The sequence below is a fragment of the Xenopus laevis genome, chromosome 3L (assembly GCF_017654675.1).
Source record: "Xenopus laevis strain J_2021 chromosome 3L, Xenopus_laevis_v10.1, whole genome shotgun sequence".
Lineage (NCBI taxonomy): Eukaryota > Metazoa > Chordata > Amphibia > Anura > Pipidae > Xenopus > Xenopus laevis.
Window position 1 is genome coordinate 97,257,440 of NC_054375.1, and position 22,431 is coordinate 97,279,870.

A 22,431-nucleotide genomic window follows, 5' to 3' on the forward strand; every position below is an offset into this window, starting at 1 on the left:
GAACTTCAATAAAAACACAGTTGAAAAAAAAAAAAGAAGAGGGGGATAGAGGGGGAAAGTAAATAAAAAACAAAAAATGGGTTAAAAATGTGTCTTTTCACATACCCAAAAGGTAACGCATTTTACCCAAACATGTCAGAATTGTGCCAGGAAGAAACACTATTTGGATATACAACTCTACTCAACACACAAAAATGTATACAGTTTGGTGAGGTATTTGTTGGCTAGGTAGGTTAACTTTACGAAATAATGTTTTCTGTTTGACTAGGGTGTGCACAGAGCCATGAGCCTTATTTATCATCCAGTAAGGCAATGATAAACTGGGGGCACAGGAAACTACTGGTCCTGTGCATGCTCCATTCCTAATTAAAAAAATGGTAAGTATCAAAGTAATTGTGCCTTGAATGACTTGAAGGGCAGGGAAGAACAAAAATTAGATGATTTTCTCCCTTAAAATAACAGGCTTAATAAGAATGCTATTTGTGGCATTAAGCACAGAATACTGTAAACACATTTTTTCATTACCTTGCTCATAGCTTCAGCAATGGAGTCCACCATTCCACCAACCATGCCAACCTCACTAGCAGCCTCGTTTAGGGTAATCATGAGATCATCTACAGCTTCTTTCATCAACTGAGCTGCCTCAGCTATTGCATCATGAGTGTGAACAGCCTAAATAAAATAAGATGGCAGGCAATCAGCAAACCAACAAGGCAGTAAGAATTATTAGGCCTGAAAGGACAGCTGCACTTCTTTATAATTGCATTTAATACCCTTCAAAATACAAATATACCTTAATAATTTAAATACCCATGTCTGAACTATAGCTAGCTAGAAACTATAAATGAACTGTATAAAAGTAAACTTGAGGAACTGGAAGATATCTTCTGTACCTTAGGATTGCCCCCGCCCTCTTTGGCAGCATATAGCATTTGAAGAGCAGATTCTGCCAGTGTCTTGGTCTGATCTAGTACAGTCATCTGCTGCTGATGGTCCAGGACCTTGGAGACTAATCCAACAGCAGCAAGGACTAGAGGTTCCAAGTAACGGGCAAGCTGGGTTACCTTGAAAAAAAAAAGAGAAAATATATCAGGAAGCAATCGGCCAAAACTAGAGACCGTTTTTCTCTTTTTGTGTTGGTTTAAAATGTAAAAGTAATTTTTTTATACCTTGTGCCCCAGCTGTGCTGCTTCTCCCCTTGCAGCTGTAGTGATGGGATCAATAAGGTGGCCTATTTCTTGAACAACAGATGTGAGCTGCTCCTGCAGAGCCTTTTGTGAAAGACAATGGAGATGCAACGATCAAAGTACTTAATTATTTTATAGAACCTTTCCTGTAATATAACTTAAAAAATTGTCTGTGGTTATTAAAAAAAAGATGTCACCATATTTTTTTACCCTGTACCGTATAAAAGTACATGGTGCAAAACACAAAAAAAAATTATGCACAAAATGCACAGAGTGTGAAAAAAATGCATATATTGCATTTATAAGCATTGTCTTAAAGTGGTGTAGGATTAGAATACGTAGCATACTGCAACAAGGCATCAAGGGTCACTGATTTCTGATAGTTCTAGGTCTGCAACATCTGGGGGCCCAAGGTTGCAAAATAGCATTATACTTGCTGTATGCTTTTTTTTAACTTTAGGTTGACATCTTTAAAAAACATTGATTGACTAAACCCAGTATGGAGAAAATTAGCTGAAGCTACCAACTGTGCTTCCTAGAAGTAGCTCAATTCCCACTTCTGACATAATGCCACCATCTTCTAACTACATTGAGCAAATCAGTTTGCACATACACTAGCGTACATGAGGTTTACAACTAAACTATACGCTTACATTATTCCATTTTGTCAGAAAAGTGCTTATTTAAGTTTTAAGTATGCCAAAAGAAAACAGTAAAATAAATTAAAATCATATTCTGTGATGTGCAAATTACAATCCAAAGCAGAAAAAAAGAAAAAAAATATAACAAATGTAAAGAAAATCAACAAAAGTAGCGCAATGCTATTCCTGCTAGGATAAATCTGTGCAGCATGCTGTTGGCTACACAGATCATGTGATCTTCACTGCTAGCTAATATAGACAATTCACATACACAGCATATCTAGGAAGAAAACGATACTCAGAAACATTTTAAATCAGTTTTCTTCCACTCGCCATAATTTGCATTCAAACCTGAATGTAACAAAATATATGCCTCTTCATTGTGTGTAAATCATACCTCCAAAGATATGTCATCCCTCATGGCCAAATCTTGGCTAACACTGGCGAGAGATGCGTGTTCAATATCACGGATAAAATGATTGATGCTGTCAATGGACTGGTCACATTCTCTCTGTCCCGGAGCCTTGTCCCTGAAATAGTAAATAAAAATGTTTGGTTTCTTCAAGAACAAGGTTGTGGACTCTAAAATAGTTTCCTGGCCCAGTTCTCAAACTACGAGCGAGGGCTGAAAAAAATGATTCCCTATGGCATGGATTTCCACAATCTCCTATTACACTGTGAAGTTTTTTTTTTCTATAAAAGACAATAGTATTTCTAATGATTTATATAAAACATTCTTAGCCAGTGCTATGGTTGCACTAGATATATCTCAATGTTGACTATACTTCTGCAACGAAGACCTTATGAGTAGCTGATAGCAGTAATTTCTCATCTTGTTTTCATCTGTAAACATACTTGTATAGCCTCAGCCCTTTCAGTGTATGAGAAACAGATGAACTGGAAGATTCAGCTCTCAGCACAATTGGCACGCATGACTCACTTGAGATTTGTCATGAAGCTTTAGCTGAAAATATCATTAACTTACTAGCATGCAACTTACCATAAAACTGTCTGTAATTAGCACTTACCTAATAGAAGTAATAAGGCTCTTTATTGAATCCGAGACTATGCGCGAGTGACCAGCTAGACTGGACCATGTGGGGGGATCTTTAGGATTAATAGCCAGGGATCGGGCTGTCTTGATGAGGGAGGATGAGCTTTCAAGCATTGTGACTGCAGACACTAAAATAGGTTCTTGAGCACGAGCACCCTGTATTAAATCAATGCAGAAATCGTGGGTTTGTTTGTTTAAGTTAATAAAGAGCTGATATTTAAGAAAGCATTTAACAACATCACAACAGAAGGATCTGGGGCTGCTCACTTGGTGTATAAAAAGGTAACCTACTGGCTTAACTTACTTTGTCACTCATCATGGAGGCACTACGTAGTATAAAAAAGGGTGTCTGATACCATGTAGTACCTCCCTGATGAGTGGTTTATATTCTGTATTGAGTGGGGGGATTCACTGTTGTAGAGAGAGTGGACAATGGTTTATCCCTCCACACTATTGGAGGTAGCATACTTACATGTAATAATATACAGTGGGAGAACCACCTTAAATTAATCTATGTTACAAGGATGTTGAACTGCTTTAGGATTGCCACTGGTTTGATTTTGACCTGAAGTTTTTCTTAGGACTGTTTGGCCAAAACTGCCTGTTCGGGGTTTCAGCCTTGTGAAACCTAAACAATTTGGGCAATAACTGCCTCTGATGTCAAAACTCTGCCCACATTAGGCACAAACACTCCCCCAAATGGTATAGTCCCACCTCCTTTCTTTTTTTTTTTTGCTTCTTGCTGCATGGCAGGATATTGCTAATGGTAAAAGTTTAGTTCTTGTGTTAATTATGAAATGCAACCTCTCCTACAGTAGAGTGTGTAAAATACATCATAACAATTAGAATATCATAACTACAAGATATGCAGACACGTGTGAAATGTGTTCATGAGGAAGAGTTGTATGACACAGTAGGTGTGGAATATCAAATAGTAATAAGTCTACTGCACTTGTTGAGTAATCATAAAAATGAGTGGGGTCACATTCTCAACATGTCCAACTGTTTTAAGCTGATCACCAATTGATATTATATATCATTACCAGGTAGAATAAATCAAAAAATTAGATTTGTAGCATTTTTTTAATGGCTTAAAGCACTATGGACAGATGAAGGGATCTAGTTGTTACAGGGTCTACAGTGGTATTACATGACCTATTTTAAACTAAACAGGAGTTACAGGATTGGTTACAAAGGTCATATATATAGTAAGTGGTTTGGTAGACGTATTATGAATATTAACATTAAGTGGTGTCTTACCTCACTGCTAATCTGTGCTGGTATGCTTGCAAATTCTGGGTTTGAGGCAAAAGCTGTTAAATTTTCCACGGCTGAAATTAGGGGGTATGTGGCAATACTGCATTTATTCCGATTCTCGTCTGAAAAGTCTCCATCTAGTGTCTGTAAGGAAGGCATTTAGAAAAGATAAATCAGCAGAACAGACCAAGTTTTAGTAACCCAAAAGCAAATGCTAGTTTAGCTTTCATTATAAACCCACAATAAACAATGATCACACAAATATATTTTCATATAGCGTTCTACATATAATTTGCTTTCTTACCTTAATTGTTTTCACTAAATTTGCTGTGCTGTTTGCCACCTCTTTGGCCGACTGAACAAAATGCCTTTTAGCCACAGGATTGGCAGTTTTGGATGAAGCAATTCGGCATGCATTGCACAGTGCTGACGTGTGTTTGGCTACTATTGTAGCAGCTGAGAGAACCTAGAGAAGATGCTCAAAATTATATCTGGAACAAGGGTTTATTTACTTGCCAATTTGGTACATTTATGTTAGGGACACATGGGTAACCTGAAAGCTATTCAGTAGACAGTATAGACAGTATAAAAGTGTCACAGAAGGCCAAAAATGAACATTTAAGGGCAGATTTATCAAGGGTCGAAGTGAATTAGAGGGAATTTTCCAAGTAAAAAAATTAGAAATTCAAAGTAATTTTTTGGATACTTCGACCATTCGATAATCGAATAACTGTCTCTTTAAAAAAAACTTTGTCTTCAATACTTCGCCGAATTAAACCTGCCGAAGTGCTATGTTAGCCTATGGGGACCTTCTAGAGCAGTTTTCTAAGTTTTTTGAAGTCGAAGTAAATCGTTCGATTCGAAGGATTTAATCGTTCAATTTTACTTCGACCGCAGGATACCCAAATTCGGTGAAAAAAGTTTGAATTCGATATTGGAATTCAAGGTATTTAAATTCGATGGTCGAATTTCGAAGTATTTTTAACTTCGAAATTTGACCCTTGATAAATCTGCCCCTTAATGAAGCTCAGATAAATATAAGTAGAGCTGTGAAGTCAGAGTCATGGAGTTGGAAGCAATTTGGGTATCTGGAGTTGGATATACAAAATATGGTAGTCCAACCTCAAATAGTAACTCACCAGGTAATGGAAGCGGCCCAGGTGCACTGCCCTGAGCCTTCAACAAGGGGGGCAGTTCAAAACCAAGGACTTGTAGAGCAGACATTCAAATGTAGGCAATCTTCCACCAGGCAATAAGTAAAAGTAAAATGATGTCACATATATAGCTTTACACGTTTCCAGTTACAATCACTTAAGTCATAGAGCCTATGGGGTATATTTATTAAAGAGTGAAGTTAGAGATCAAACAGTCCTCTAGAGTGAAATTCCACCACTCCATCTATTTCTATGAGATTTTAAAGAGTATTTATCAATGCGTGAAAGTTCATCCTTTGATATATACACTTTTCAAAAACCCATAGAAATGAATGGAGAGTGGCGGAATTTCACTCTAGAGGACTGTGGCGACCTCTAACTTCACTATTTGATAAATATACCCATATGAGTAACACGAAACATATAAGGCTATATATGTGACATAATAAATAATTTTACTTATTGCCTGATGGAAGATTGCCTTCATTTGAGTGCCTGCTCTACAAGTCCTTGGTTTTGTATCTGGAGTCAGAGTTGCCAAAAATGTACCGACTCCTAATAACTTTAAACATAAGCACTGAAAGTAATCAAATCAGATTTAATATGGCAGAAGCAATTCGGTTTCTAAGATCAATACTTTTGTGGATTTTGGATTGTATTTAACAGGTATTCTATAGCTATATGCTAGGTTCAATTAATATAGACGTTGTATAAGGTTTTCCCATTGTTTTTGTTTTATGAAGTTTAACTTTGACTTTGGTTTAGAATTACCAAGGATGCTTTTTATAATTTTTGAACTTTGGCAATGATAAAATGCCTTGTAGGTTGTGAACTTAACATGGAAAAAACATTAGTTTATTAAAGGAACAGTAACACCAAAATATGAAAGTAATTAACATATAATATACTTTTAGAATGCAGTGTGTGTTTGCACATTTTACATAACAAATAAAACACCATTGTATTGGACAGGGCTTATCGTTTATCTGCTATCTAACCTGTGCCTTTTTTCCAGCTTGAATGGCTGCCCCTTTGGCTACACAGCAGCTTGATTTTATAAACTATAGTAGTGTTTTGTAAGCAAACACACCAGTTTTACTAATGCAGAGCAATATTCCATTAACTCATATTTCAATTACTTTGATACACTTTCAGTTTTTGGTGCTACTGTTCCTTTTAAAAGGAGTTGGAGGTACCATAAAATGAGGAGTCAGAGTGGAAGGAATTATGTACCAACTCTACAGCCCTGGATATAAGTACTAAGTGAATGGAGTTCTGTAACCATAAGCATGCTTGTAGCTTGATCTACATACATACACTATACATTTTAGAATTAGAAGCTTATTTTGCATTTGTTAGGAATATTAAGAAATGTGAAAATTGACCTGCATGCTGGAAATTAAAATGAATAATGTAAACAAGGTAATAGCACAATCCCAAACTATGTCGTTTAGTGTTCTAGTCATTAAAGACAGTCACTTAAAATTAACTTTATAGTAACTAAAACACACAAAATTTAATGGTAGCTACAAACAGACTGAGTTTGTCCATCTCTCAATATTAAATGTAACATTGTATCTGGTTGCTAGGGCTAAAAGTAATAAAATGATATGTGAGGCTGGATTTCCATTCACAAGTCTTATCCATTTACCAGTTTACCCATGCACCAGTCTATCATTCAAACAACTGCATAGATGCTAGGGTCATTAACTGGACATAAGAATAAAGTTTAAAGATTAATGATAATGCAGACTTACTATTACTTAAAACATACTACTACTGTTAGTTTTTGGATGAGCAGCCTCTTTACATATATATATATATATATTTATATATTTATTTATATATATATATATATATATATATATATATATATATATATATATATATATATATATATATATATATATATATATATATATATATAATATTATACCAAGGTTCCTGGGTTTGGTCTTATTTACTGACCTGTGAAGGGCTGCTTGCTGGATCCACCAGATTCTGGCAGGCCATCTGAATGGCTTGATTAGCTCTTGCAAACTGTATGGGGTCCACCAGTCCTTGCTGGCCAGCCTGGCTGTTAGGATCAGAAATACCAACCAGATAGGCTGCCTGGAGAGAAATTAAAGACGATGATCTTTGTGATAGGAAATGCCTGTAACACAATGCACTTCAAAAATCTTTTAAATATGTCTTATTTTATGTCAAAAATATGCTTGTGAATCCCTTCAGAAGCAAGCCAAGGCAACTGATAGCAATTGTCATTCCAGATATGCATTGTACTCCTTGACTGTGGCTTAGTTCTTTGAACTTTTCTGCATTTCCTGACCCTCTGTTTGACTGAATATGGCCACATGTGAAGCTGCAATTTGAAGTTCCTTTACAAATAATAAGTTCATTATCTCCAAGGCTACGCATGCTAAAACAAACAATTGCATGGAAGCTCATGCCACTGTAGCAAAGGACATGAAATGTCTTTATGAAAAAGCCAAACAGTGCCTCAATTGCTGCACTCCTAATACACATTACTTTCCCAAAATTCTAAGCACCAGTCCAAGACCTTTAATCAGGCGTGTAACTACAGAGGAACCCTGGAGGGGGACCCAGGATGTATAGGGGCCCTAATTAATGAGCAATTTTAACATATATTGGTAAAAAAGTACAACCTCTAGATATGTTGGGGGCCCTAAAATATATTTGCTGTGGGGCCCAGTAACATCTAGTTATGCCACTGCCTTTAATATAGCATACTGGCACATATGGTAAAATTGTCAGGCATGATGTCTGCTTTTTTTATTAGTTTGCCTGACATGACTGCTGATACTCCATGCAGAGCTGAAGCCTGTCTCCATCGACAAGTATCCTAGTGACAGTAGGTGGGACTTTGTTGGCTTCCGGATGCTTCCATATTTGACATGACTAAATGTTAGGCATTAAAGGAACAGAATACCCCTTTGTTCAACACGAGTACAATGAATAAGGTTTGTGTTAAAAATATTATTTTTATGACTATGACAAAACAATGATGCATGGGTGCTTTATAACAGACAAAAAGGATGAATTTATTATAATTAAACAGTAGGTAGAATACATAGTCAACACAAGCCCTATTTTTTGTAATTTGGGTTTGATGTCCTTTTAATAGAATCAACTAGTACTCACAACATAAACCTGCTTTTATACAAGAAAAGACTTGTGTTTGGTATAGGATGTTAGTATGCATTTCAAAAACCAATTCCATTTTAAGGTGAGCAAACCCATTCAGGTACACTTCTAATAGATTTAAGTTGCAAGGCTGCAATGATTGCACACACTAAGGACTTTTTACTATCCTCAAATGATCTGGTAACCTTACTCTAGATGACCTTTCAGAAGGTCTGTTTGGCTTGTTCAAATGTCCAACAGAATTTGCAATTTGAGAGTGCTGTTTAAAAACCAATTTGAGTTTGACAGAAAATAAAAAGGAATTATCCATCGTGTATAAAATGAGTTCACGAAAATGCTTCATAAGGAGCCCTATATGCAGTTCAAAACATGTTGCACTGAATACATTAAATGTGCAGTCATTTTACATGTTGTATGCTCCTGGCTACTTTTGGATGTACTGGCTGCAGAGCCAGATACAGAGTTGCAGTACCCAATATTTTTGTTCCACATCTCGAGGTTTATACATTGACTAGGAGATAGCACTGAATGCTGTAATTTCTTGTACTAAACAAATATTGGTAACACTTTAACTTACTAACTTCCTGTCTCACTTTCAAGTTCTTCCAAGTCACTGTTTGAGTAACAGTAGGTAGTAAAACACATTTCTAAGTCATCAGATAAGCCCAATTCATAATGATCTGATTCTCAAAGTCTTTAAATGCAGCAGCTATGTTACTGCACTAAGTATTCAAGCTCAAAGTCCTACAATAAGAAGAATATATGTGTTTCCTATAGATTTACCTGCACAGCAGCCTCAGTCAAACCGCAAAGAGCTTTGGAAGCTACACTCACACACTCTCCAAATGCAGGCAAGTCACCTGTTTTGGCATTCTGAGAGATTCCAGCCATGGATTCACCTAGGACCTGTCACAAGAAAGCAGAGGATGGTGCTCAAACTTTGTTACCATCACGTGGAAACAGACTTAGCTATCTATAAATAGGTTTCAGCTACCCCAAACTTACCTTAGAATTCTCCATCACACTCTCAATACAGTCAAAGTAGGACAAGTCACTGGCTGGTTCATTGGGGTTCTCCAGCATGCCTTTCACAGTCTGAAAAAAGCACAATTTAATATTATTTAATACCACTCTATAGCTGAAAACAACATAAAATAATAAAAAAGTAAATATTTGCTTAGGAATAGGAATATGAAAATTAGGTTTCAGATTTGATACAGTAAAAATATATTTAGTATGTGCAAAAATAGTGTAAGGCCTCCATCAGAAAACCAGTGGTGATGCCAAGATGAAATAACCAGGCCTGGAAGAAGAGGAACTAGAGAGCATGTGGATGGTGAAGGCAAAAGTGGTCCCAATGGTGGTATCTCTGTTTGTCTGTCTAATGGCTATGTGCAGCCTTGCCTATACACAGACTATATCTGACCCATCTACCTACTGAAATCATGGAAAACATTATGTGTTTACAGTGCATATTAACTGGTATATTAGTTGACAGACCTCTAGCTCACGCAGAGCATTGTCACATTCCTTCTGTCCTGGGGCCTGCTGTGTACAGAGGGTGATCAGCTGGTTTATACTTTCAGTTACGGCTCTAGGAAAGACATGGCAAATAACACATATGAAGTTTTACATTTTGAATATCTGAATTCAGCCATATTATAAAATATAATACTAATTTATAAACACTGGGCATTAACCAATCTTTTGTTTCATTTCATTGTTCTACCTGCAGCTGGAGAATCACTGGTTGATTAATATTGGTTGTTGCCCAGGTGCAGATTGCCCAGTGTTTATAAATAAGCATTTATAATCTCACCTCTGAAGTGAGAGAGAGAGAATGAATCAGTGCAAACCAAATGCAGGATTGCAGTAAAATGTAGGTGCTGCTAGAGAAAAAAATTAATGTACAACCTATATGACCGCAATTGGGTGCTTTTGGTGAGATCATAAAAACTTTATGAGCATATGTATAAAATTTAAAATTTAATAAACATGTTCCTTCAGCTCCTGCAGGTTTATATGCTGGGTGTGTATTATCTATGACTGTTTAGAGGAAGAGAGAGAAAGAGCAATGCATGTGGTAAGGAGGAGATAAATCTAAGAAATGTTAGTGAAAGCGGATGATGCGTGTAGTGAATAGAAAAAGGTAGATGAAGTTGGTGAGAAGCAGAATAGTAGGGGAGAAGAAGATGCATGTGTAAAAAGGAGAAAAACTAGAGAATGATGAATGTGGTAGGAGTGGGAGTCTGAGAGCCGAAAATTCAAGTGGTGAGAAAAGTATTCAAGCGAGTGAGAAAGATACATGTTTTATGGAGAAAAGTGTGAGTGAGAGAAAGATGCAAGTGGTGAGAGCCATACGTGTGCAAGATAAAGATGTATGTGGTGAGAAGAATAAAAGCATGAGTGAGAGAGAAAGAAGCTGGTGGTTAGAAGGACATTATTGTAGGATTTAGTACTTAGTGGATATGCAAAGACAAATTCTACAGGGCTGAAAGAGGATTCAGCATATTGCAAAATTACCAGTTCCATATTTGGAAAAATAGTGTTGCAGAGTGTTGCGTTGTTAAAAAGTTATTAGCAACGTTTCTTGAAGAGCTTTTGAATAAGGCTACCACATCAAAATAGTTGAGGCAGCTCCTTCTCACTTAAATAAACATGACTATAAATAATGAAAACAAATAAGAATTTCTGAACAAAATAACATATTCCAGCATGAGTACCAAAACATTTATCAAAAAACATTTAAAGTTGTAAAAAACTTCCTACTTGTTAGATAAAAGGCAAAGAACTGATAACTAAAGGTGCAAGAGTGATTTCAGTATTGCTCTTACCTTGCTGCAGCTGCCAGAAGGTTTTTGGCACTGGGAGCTCCTGAATCCACTGACAGAGACTTTGCAGCCAGCAGAAGTTTGCTGGAAGCCATGGAGATGGTTTTCAGACTGCCTATCACTTGCATTTGGTCATCTTTATTCTAAAAAAGGCCAACAAATGTCTAAGAATGTTTGCAGGGTAGAAGAGAGCAGGGCTCATGTCTGGATCTCAGGAGAGGCCTTTTCTTGGCAAACTGATGAACTGGACACAGCAGCATGATAGAAGCTTATTTGAAACTGGTATCCTATTACCTTGCATGTGTACACTATACCCGACATTGAAGAGGGCATGCATAATTAAACACTTTGGGCCTGCCAATGACACACACACATATACACACACAAAGTGAATTGTGTTAGATTATCAAATAACATTCATACAGTATGCCTTGGCTGCATAGAAAAGAAACATCAGAATACATGAAAACATATAAATCACATTTTAAAAGCTTAAAGCTCTAGGGGCCACTACACACAATACAGAAGCAGTTTAAAGGAGAAACTGCTTCTCCCTCCCTGCAAATTACTTACACAATACCTAGGTCAGTTCTGTTAGCAGTAGCTGCAGCACTTCAGGGTTCTCCTTGGTGAGCACCATGGAGCCATCTTTTTCATCTTTCTTCCAAGCTTGGGGCAGACGCATTCACAGTAAAGTGAAAAGGCTGTTTTTTTTATTAAAGTTCAGTTTTTCACTCTTCCGCTCAAGCACACCCATGTAAAGATGCAGGAAGAGGTCACTCCATAGTGCTCGCTGAGAACAACACCAGGCTGCTGCAGTTTGCTACTAACAAGGGAATGAGATAAGTGATTACATTCATTGGAGGGTGTCTAATTTTTGTTTTTAATTTTTAGGTATAGGAGTTGAATATAGTTCAAAAAATTAAAAACAAATATTAGACACCCTCCAGTGAATGTAATCACTTACATTATACCCTGGGCCAGTTCCTCTGTTAGTTGAAAACAATTTTGAAAAAAGGAATGAACATGTATGGAGAGATAAGATATTAAACTCTAAAGATAAGGATCCTTAGAAAGCAAAGGCAAATACAACATCCGTTCACAACAAGAGCTTTAAGTAATGGATTTTTTCATAAATATAACCTGTGTCTGTCCAGCCATTTCAATTCCAGCATCAAGGAATTCATCAAAATCTTCACTAAATTTCCCAGATGCAGCAGCCAACTCTCCACTCTGCCCCCGTGAAGCATGGACCACTTCTCCTGCTGACTGATTGAGATCTTCAGCTGCCTGGTTCAACTCACTTTGAGCTTCTTGGAAGGACTTTGTGCTTGGAGGAAGCTGAGAGAGGAAAGAAATATGCCATCCTCACTATATAGGATACCAGTTATTAACTATATATATATATATATATATTAGAATATACATATTTAGTCAGATTATCTTACATACTTTAATGTAGTATCCAAAAATAGTTTAAATAGTTTACTTTTTGTTTCATAGATTATGTGATTTGCTGCTTTGCACTGAACTGAAGTTCTTTATAGAATTATTGATGATGTCTACATTAGTGTAATATATTTTATTGGCTTCAAAGCTATTTAAAGCAGTTGACATAACATGCTAAGCATGAATTTACCCCCCTTATCTTGTGCATATGTGTACACACATTTTTATTAAGCAGAAATATACTTTCTGGAAAACGGGGACAGCCAATGCAGATATATGGGGCAGTGTTTTTTTTCGAATGTTGCTAAACAAATGTAGTGGGGTAAATATTTTGCCAACCTTTATTTCATTTAGACCCCAGGGAAGGTTATGGACAGCTAAGAGCTGGTCCTGATTTACATTTAGGAAGGAGAGATGTTATCTCTATCCTGGGCTAAAGTATTTAGTTAGTTCAGTAACTGGCCAGGGGGAGTAGGGATTCCCTTGTCTTTAAAAAGAGGAAGTCACCACATGTTCTGTCTGTTTTGGTCCCCACTTGCTGGTGTGCTGAAGGGCCTGGGCAAGGTAGGCCTAGTAGGGTTGGAGTGTGGAGCTTCTCCGAGTGCCAGGGATTGTGTCAGCAAGTACGTATTACCTCTGGGGTGTTGTGAACACTATAGATAAAAAGCAGAATTACTATCCAAAGGATGAAAGTGTTTGAAATAACTGTGAAGTGATTGATGTTTGTATCATCAGATCAGCACCAGCCAAACAGACCATGAAGTTATTACATCAATCAATAGTTTGGATTTGTCTTAAGGACCACAGAAACCCAAGTTATTTGAGACATCAAGTTGTGTGTATGAATTCGGTGTGATTACTCTTTCTTCTAACAGTACAGAGGAAAGCTCACTGCTATTTATAATCACTGCCAAAGTGATACTGTTCAGTGGACCCCACTGACTGCTGTGTAGAATGAATCAACCTTACCGAATCTACCAAAAGCTTTTTGCTGGACTCTCCAATACTTTTAAGAGCCATGTCCACATCCTTCTGCCCAGGCAGACAATTTACACAGTTATTCAGTGAGTGTGACACAGCCTTGGCAACCTTTCAAAAAAAAAAAAAAAAAAAAAAGTAAAAGTATTATAGCAAAAAGTACTTAGGAAATCTGCTGTCATTGTCTGATAAATTATTAAAACCATGGGGCAGATTTATTAAGGGTCGAGGTGAAAATTCCAATTAAAATTTTTTTTTGGTCAAAACTCTCAAATTCGAATTGTGAATTATCCAAACTCGATTCAAGTTTAATTTTGAGTTTCGAGATTTATCATACTCTGGCCGTTTAAGAACCTTAAATTAGACTATCCGCCACCTTAAACCTGCCGAATTGCTGTATAAGTCAATGGGAGAGGTCCAGGGATCAATTTGGTGATGTTTGCAGCATTTCTGACCTTCAAGTTTTTTTTTAAATCGATTAGCGTTTTTCTAATTCGAATTGAATTTGAATTTCGAGTTTTCGAGTCGATTCAGTTCATCAGAGTTTAAAAAATTAGATTTAAATAATAAATTTTGAATTTATGTTTTTTTTTAAAAAAAAAAAAGAATTTGAAATTCGACCCTTGATAAATGTGCCTCCTTATGTCTGACCTGTGCCAGTCTCTGCTGAATCTCTGCATCCCCTGGAGCTACAAGAGCTTGCTTGGCCTCCTGGATAAGCTTCGCAGACCCCTCCATCACATCTCTTGCTGAGTCAAGCATATCACTGGCAGCCTGAGGGTCACTGGTGGATGCAGCAACCCCTCGTGCTGCCTGTGCCAGTGTTTTCAGAGCTTGTGCCGTTTCCCTTGCAGCCACACCTGAACATGATACGTCACAGATAATATTATAACGTTTTACAGAAATTACAATTGTCATGGTAAAAAAAAATGGCAAATTTTGTGAACCCAAGTAAAAAAGATGAGTAAGATCCAGTACTGTGGCAAACAATTTGCAAATACATTCTCTGCTACATAAACGTAACTGCAAATCAATATATGTGATACTTCCGACAACAAATGTGCTGGTTTTATAAGTTTTTATATTGCGAATATGGCTTTAAACTTATGGTCAAAATGAATTTCAGACTGACTGAAAGGATAACAATACAGAGTCTAGGGTTGGCTGATAACAATCGAGATATGCTGATGGTGGTTTTTTAAAATTTGGTTAATCTACCACTGAACCAGACTACAGTACATATAGTTTGGAACATATGCAACCACAAGTGCGCATGCCAAAATTTAGGGTTGTGCCTATACTGACGCTATTTATTCAAGGTACACCCAAACACGCTACTTGCACTTCCACATAGTTGCACTAAGTCAATGTGCCAGTTGATGTATATCGTGCAAGTGAGTCTATTCACACTACTGCCACCCTGGATATGGACTTAATACAATGGTCCCCACAGCAAGTTGCATCAACAGCCTTTAGTAAATCAGACACTAATGCAGTTTTTAATGCTGAGTACATTGGTGCATCATTCCCATTCTGAAGATGCTAGCCAAAACTTGACCGTCTTAACTTGGCCTATATGACCAGGTCAGCCTCACAAACTCTATTTTTCCATTGTGCACAGAGAAGATTGAGATTGGACAAAACAAACCTAAAAGAATCCATGTCGTTGTATCAACATTGAACAAAGATGAAATAAATTATATATAGACTGCTAAAAAAAACATTCAGGAGATTGGTATTACAGGTACAAATTTGCTATAGGTCTAATAAACTACAGCAGTTAACCAGTGGACAGCGTTTACTGGTCGAGTGTTTTAAAGCAGGCACCAACCAAATGATGTACCAAATCATTTTTATTTTAACCTTGTGCGATTGCGTAATTTAAAATGGTTGCTTTCTGTCAAATTACACAATAAAAGTGCTTCCATAAGTGCCCCCATAAACCATCTAACTTTGAAATACAATCTGGTAAAAATCCTTCCTGTGGCAAAGAAATTGCCCAGACATCACTATAACTTTGAAGTACAATAGACCATATGGGAAAAAAAATGAAATCCATATATTGGCCTATATATTATATGATCCCATATTTTCCATAAAAATACATAATACAAAATATACCATACCATTCCTATAAAGAGACAAAAATACATCTTCCTCCCATACAAGGGGTATGCCATATTTCATAAAACTGTATAACCTTGCACAGGGTCGGACTGGGACCCCGGGCCCCACAAGGGCTGCTGTCCAGGGCCCCCTCTGGACCCCCCAGCCCCCACTGCTGCGGCGATGCAGACTGCGTGCGTACAGCCCCCCACTGCCGAGCTTGTGCGCAGGCGTGCACTACGTTTCTATGGTGGACGCAGCAGGAAGGAGCCTGCAAATAGCGGATCTGGGCCGGTGGGGCCCAAAAGGGCCAGCGGGCCAGCAGCCCACTGGGTTTTTTCCCTGTGTCCTGCCAGCCCAGTCCGACCTTGACCTTGCAGCACAACAAAGTGGATTATCAGACATACAGATGCACAATTTGAGCCACAACAGATAACTGAGAATAGTTCCCAAGCAGGAGAAATAAAACCAGGATCCCACCACTCTTCCAGATAACACTGAATAGGAGAAACTGTCTGAAAGGACTTGTATTGCGTATTGCTGGGTGTTTCTGAAAGCACATGACTAGGCACAATGACCTGAGATAGCTGCCTACACACCAATATTATAACTAAAAAAAAATACATATATTCGTTAAAGAATACCATTTTAATTGGCAGAATTATTTGCCATGTACTGTACATAGTAATACAGTAATGCAAACTACATCATAAAAAGCATGACAGAATCCCTTTGAAAGAAAACTAAAAATCTAAATCAATCTTAAAGCCGTTACACAGTATATCTGCTTACCTGTGTAATGCTCGTTTCCTTGGGCAGCACATGTAAGCAGCTGGGCCATGGATGATCCTACAGTCTTAGAGGTACTACCAAGATCCTGAGCGCACTTCTCCAGCTGCAGACACATAAATTGGATGGAAGTAATTTAACCTGGAAATACTCAACAGAGAAAACCCATTCTCCACAGGCCACCATAGGACATAGTGTTGCTGCTCAAGAACCCACTCTGCTACAATCATAGTAGTTGTAAAATTGTAGTGGTATCTAATCAACTCACTAATTCATGAATTGTTTAAAGAAATACCCTCTTGAAGGAAAACTATACCTCCAAAATGAATTCTTGAGCAACAGATAGTTTATATCAAATTACGTGGCATATTAAAGAATCTTACCAAACTGGAATAAATATTTAAGTAAATATTGACCTTTTACATCTCTTGCCTTGAGCCACCATTTCATGATGGTCTGTGTGCTGCCTCAGAGATCACCTGACCAGAAATACTACAACTGTAACAGGAAGAAGTGTTGAAGCAAAAGACAGAACTCTGTCTGTTAATTGGCTCATGTGACCTAACATGTATGGTTTGTTGGTATGTTTGTGTGCACAGTGAATCCTACGATCCCAGGGGATGGCCCTTATTTTTTAAAATGGCAATTTTCTATTTAGTATTACCCAATGGCACATACTACAAAAAAAGTATATTATTATGAAAATGGTTTATTTACATGAAGTAGGGTTTTACATATGAGCTGTTTTATGCAATATCTTTTTATAGAGACCTACATTGTTTGCGGGGTGTAGTTTTCCTTTAAGAATTACACCTGGATTTGCAGTATCAAGGTGAAACTGAAATGAACTGCATAGTGCTGCACTTACTGTTTCTCCTGGAAGTGGCTTTAGTTGTCTCTCACCAGCTGCCATTTTAGCATCCTGCAGTTCGTTCTTTAATGTCTGCACAGCATTCAGTGCTGAATCAATTTCCATTGGGCCACAAGCTTCATGGGCCTAAAAAAGGGTAAAACAGATAACCTAGAATACTTGGCTTTTCGTACCTATTAAACAACCCAATTGCCTTCCTTCTCAAGAAATATTTCTATCTACTGTAATAAAAAAGTGACAGTTTTTAATATTTAAGCCATGACACCACTGAAAACAACTAGAAAATGTTGTATCACAACATAAAATGTGAAGGGATGCAATGTGCAACAGACACAGCCTTGTTGTGTTTCCAAGTACATCTGGTTTAAAAACAGATTAGCCAACAGCAGGTTGCTGAATGGAAAAATGGTTTCACTGTCGATCCATTTGGTATCTGTGCTTCACTAATAAATGTTCAATTATCAGTAGAAGGTAAAATCAGACTGCTGCTATCAGTATTTGAAAAACTGCTGCATTTATTATGTATTCTCTGTACACTAAATACAGCAGTGTTTCCAATACTACAGCAGCAGCTGATTTATAATCTATTGACAATTCATTATCTGGTGTCAACTATCTAACAATGTGGATAATGACTATGAAGATTTTCATTCAATAGTAAAAAGTTCTTGGTTCAGACACCAATTTCTGATTCCTTATAGCTGCAGATTCAGGTGTCTGTGTTACACTTTAAGGTACAATAACTCAGGAAAATGGTTGAATCAAACAGCTCCAGGCAGTATTTTTAAACTGCAATGTGTTGTTATTAGAAGTGTAGGCACACTACGTTTCGGGCAAGGCCCTTTATCAAGTCTCACTTGATAAAGGGCCTTGCCCGAAACATGTGTGCCTACACTGCTAATAAAAACACATTGCAGTTAAAAAATACTGCCTGGAGTGGTTTGATTCAACTATTTTCCTGAAGATTCTCATTCATCCATTCCAATTCCAGAAAACCCCAGACCCAGAGCATTCTGATAATAGATACTGTATCTGTACTCTTACCCAGTAATACACACAATATAACTAACCTTTTGAGCTGCTGTACGCAGTTCTGCTAAGCTGGTTGCCAGGTTTTTGGCACACTGACCCAACTGCATGGCAGCTGCCTGATCAGTCACTGTTGGCACAGCAGCCTTGGCTGAAGCCACCATTTTACTGCCAGGCTGAAAAAACAGAAATACAGACGTAAGACACAATGTTCCCTTTAACAATCAGGCAATGAATGACTTATTTTAGAATGGGTAATACTGGCCAAGGGATTTTAGTCAAATATATAAAGTAATATAAAGTATATTAACAGATCTAAATACTCATACTGAACATATTAAGTTTAAAAGCTTCTTGCAAACCCAACTGCTGGTAAACATTAAAAACATATCAGGTATTCTGTGCAAGCATATGAATTTATTTTAAATTTTATATATAAAATGCTATCGCAAGTATATTGTTACCTGTCAACACTGTACATAATAACTACAATTTCTGTAACTTATGAGCATTAGGGCCTGAAGAGAACCTACATGCTGAATATATAAATTTGCTATTTTTGACCATTATAAGCATATGTTGTTATGCCCATGTATTGCTTTGTCCAGTGAGTTCAGAGAAGTTAAAACCCAGTTGTTAAAAGTCAGAGTGTGTGGCTATACTTGAATGCACCAGTTTATTTTAGTAACAAAGTCATTGATGCACAATGGATGTACCTGCAGGAAGTTCTGGCTGGATATAATGAGTGCAAGCTGAGCGCTCAAATCATCTGCCTGGGCCTGGCTGCCCCTCACACCCTGCACCAGTTGAGGAATATGGTCAGCAACAGCCTACATGGAAAAAAGTAAATACAATAGTCTTTTTTTTCAAACTAAGATTATGCAGTAATATAGCTTCCTTTGCAGAAAATCTTCATTGTTTTACCCCAATACACACTACTTGTAGGGGGTGAACAAAGATCCACCCAACCTCCCTCCAAGTACACCAGCTGAATAGCCAGTGCGCTCATAGGAAACGGTGCCCTAGAAGTGATAAACAATTAAGGTAACAAGCTATGTTCTGGTCTACTTCAAATTACCTAAAGCAACCAAGCTTTTTTTTATGTGTTACTAAATCCCAAAATGTTTTATGTAACTTCAATTCTGACTTAAAGTGCAACCTATGACCAAAAAATATTTTCCCCAACTCCCAATCCAGTTGGTGGAGAGAGGCTCCCAGTGCAAGGCCATGTTTGGCCACTAAGCACAATGTCACAATTCTCACTCCTAATGCGCATTTGTTTGACATCACCGCATGTGCATAATGAGTGAATCAGATTAAGCTATTCAAAATTAAATACCCAAGTTCTTTTACTTTCTCTATAATGCTGTGTTCAAACAATAAAATACATGAATATATATGCCCATACATGAATATATATGCCCAGTATACTCATTTTGTAAAATGTAAGCCTGAAGAAGGGAACTATGCCCAGAAAGCTTGCTTGCTTATATTCACTGTTAGTTTGTCCTGTGATGCCTATATCCTTTACCTTGCAACTCTGGACAAGCTGTTGATGAGCTGCAGTGTTTTTGTTGGAAAGAGAAGCATTCTGTGATGCTGCAATCGTCTGTGTAGCAGCTGCTGCAGCCTGTTTAGCAGCTGCCTGGGGAAACAGAAAGAATGAAAATGAATGATGGCTGAGTGACCACGTTTAAAGAGCATTTTAATTATCAGATGGAACAGGAAGACATATTTCAAGAGGCATGGAGATAGAAATTAGAAATTGACCTACATTGGAACACTGATGTGGTCCTCATCTGACAGATATCCATAGGCCTGTTTTTATTATTTGGATCATTGGCCTGAGTGGGTGGCCAAACCAGGCACAGATTCGCTCATTCAGCAATGTCATCAAACAAACAAATCTCTGCCCAGTTTGACCAGCAGGGGGTGTTTCTGAGGCAATACCGCCCCACCCCCCATCTGGTAACCTTTTTCTACAGGGATAGTACATGAGAACTACTATCTCACTTTATCAGTCAGTGTAAAGCAATGAAGTTAGACTATCTATGACAACGTAACACTTAAGAGGTTAGGCATAACTAGAGTCTGGGCACCCTTGCCCTATAACCTTATGCAACAGACATTTGTATAACCAAATTGTTCACCTCTAAAAAAAAAAAAGTGTCAGAATAAATAGCTTGGTTGGTAAATAAGCAATTGTAGGTCCAGTCAGTTTACCAATGTGTAACTATTTTCTGTGTTTTGGATGTGAAACCTAGCTTGCTATAAAGCACCTTCTTTTAATACTGTGTGACAACAAATTATAAATTCTATTGCTTGAAAAGCAAGTAATCCAGTAAAGGCATGGATAAACATATATAAGTAAATGTAAAAATATTTTAAATGTTAAAATTGTATTTTAGGGTTGCTTTTGCAGTACATAAATAAAATCTTGCATATATTTTGTCTCTGTGCACACCAAAGCACAGAGACAAACTGTGTACTCTTTTCCTACCTCTAGGCGATTCACTATTTTTTTCTTGATAGCATTCTGGGCAGCTGCATTTGTTGCAACCCTTAGACCCTCTGCTGCTTCTCTGAGTCGCTGTTGCTGATCTTCATTTTCAGGATAGGCTGCTGCCCCCTGTAATAAGCCACATGTAAAACAACTACAGTTTTAAAAACCTCTCCAACAAAATAGAATATTGACTAACATTTTCTTTACCAACCCCAAGCATTTGCTCTGAACCCCTCAGAATTTTACCTTTGCAGCCTCGACCATTCGAGCAGTAGAATCAGCCAGCAGTTTGGCAGCTGCCAGAAGCTTCTTGGAATTGTCCATATCTATCTCTGCCTCTGCATCTGACCTCATTGCATTTACTAGGTCTGATGTCGCTTGAGCAAGCACTCGAGCTTGTCGCACCATTTCCCCTGCAACAACATAAATATACAAAGAACACTTCACTTATCTAAGAAATTACAAAACCTACTATTAACTGTATACATGCAGTACTTATGTTCTTACTGTTTTTGAACAAATGCAAAAAGCATTAAAATGATTTGGAAATAGCACTGCACTTTTAACCCAGGTTATTATGGGTTATAGTTATCAAGCTCATATTGTTATCCTATTGATTCATATAACTGTGTATTCAGAAGGTAATACCTTGATGACTAAGTCTTCTGTAACATTTCTAGTATTTGTAAACAAAACACACACCCTGGATATGAATTACGGCTGAAGAATCCAGTGATTGTGTATGTATTTTCTGCATTTTATTTAAAGGCAATGATACCTGAAGCAATCCCAGGTGTACTTTTACCTGCCTAATAAATAGCTCCATGGGTAGGTGACAAAAGCTCAGAATCCATCCCATTGCCTGTTATCACAGATGCACAATAGTGTAAGGGGATTGTGGCTTGTAAAATGCAGACGTGGCCCAGAATGTTTACGTATACCATTGCCTTAAAACACATGCATTATTATTGTCGTTACTAAGCATGGAAGGTGAATGGAAAACAGTAAAGAACAATGGAAAAAAACAAAGGGAGGTTATTTTGTCAACTGAAAATGCTTTAGAAAGCAAGTTGCCTAAAATGCATTAAGCCAGTGATGTTTACCTGCATCCCCCATGGAGCTGAAGATACTCTCAGTGACTGACATGATGGTGTCAGTAGCCTGGTCATACCATCCAATAGGCTCTCCACGACTTGCAAACTGACGAACATGCTGCAGAAGATCATTCAGTGCCTGACTGACAACACTGGCCGCTGCACTGACTTGCTTCAGGAGTTCTATATCCTCAGTAGCTGAATGACATGCATGAATACAGTTCTCTACAGAACGATCCACTAACTTCCCTGCTTCAATCAGTTGCTCCTGGCACACAGGAGAACTAATGGTTGGACTGACCACCTGTAAGGGTTTGACAGGA

At 37.6% G+C, this 22,431-nt stretch overlaps 1 protein-coding gene across 3 annotated transcripts in view; it reads right to left on the reverse strand.

The window, feature by feature from the left end:
* The window catches only part of LOC108711290 (talin-2), a 118,237-nt gene that overhangs the window by 21,630 nt on the left and 74,176 nt on the right, over positions 1–22,431 (reverse strand). For all 3 annotated transcript variants that reach the window (XM_018252882.2, XM_041586665.1, XM_041586664.1), the window contains exons 19-41: positions 22,118–22,412; positions 21,261–21,427; positions 21,012–21,140; positions 20,043–20,156; positions 19,228–19,341; positions 18,553–18,687; positions 17,480–17,608; positions 16,615–16,717; positions 14,368–14,576; positions 13,708–13,827; positions 12,433–12,630; positions 11,293–11,432; positions 9,959–10,052; positions 9,464–9,553; positions 9,242–9,364; positions 7,262–7,405; positions 4,444–4,605; positions 4,143–4,283; positions 2,857–3,038; positions 2,226–2,358; positions 1,170–1,271; positions 894–1,064; positions 526–672 (exon numbers count right to left, since the gene is read on the reverse strand). In XM_018252882.2, coding sequence (XP_018108371.1) covers positions 526–672; positions 894–1,064; positions 1,170–1,271; positions 2,226–2,358; positions 2,857–3,038; positions 4,143–4,283; positions 4,444–4,605; positions 7,262–7,405; positions 9,242–9,364; positions 9,464–9,553; positions 9,959–10,052; positions 11,293–11,432; positions 12,433–12,630; positions 13,708–13,827; positions 14,368–14,576; positions 16,615–16,717; positions 17,480–17,608; positions 18,553–18,687; positions 19,228–19,341; positions 20,043–20,156; positions 21,012–21,140; positions 21,261–21,427; positions 22,118–22,412 — 3,342 coding nt within the window. The remainder of the gene's footprint in view (positions 1–525; positions 673–893; positions 1,065–1,169; positions 1,272–2,225; positions 2,359–2,856; positions 3,039–4,142; positions 4,284–4,443; positions 4,606–7,261; positions 7,406–9,241; positions 9,365–9,463; positions 9,554–9,958; positions 10,053–11,292; positions 11,433–12,432; positions 12,631–13,707; positions 13,828–14,367; positions 14,577–16,614; positions 16,718–17,479; positions 17,609–18,552; positions 18,688–19,227; positions 19,342–20,042; positions 20,157–21,011; positions 21,141–21,260; positions 21,428–22,117; positions 22,413–22,431) is intronic.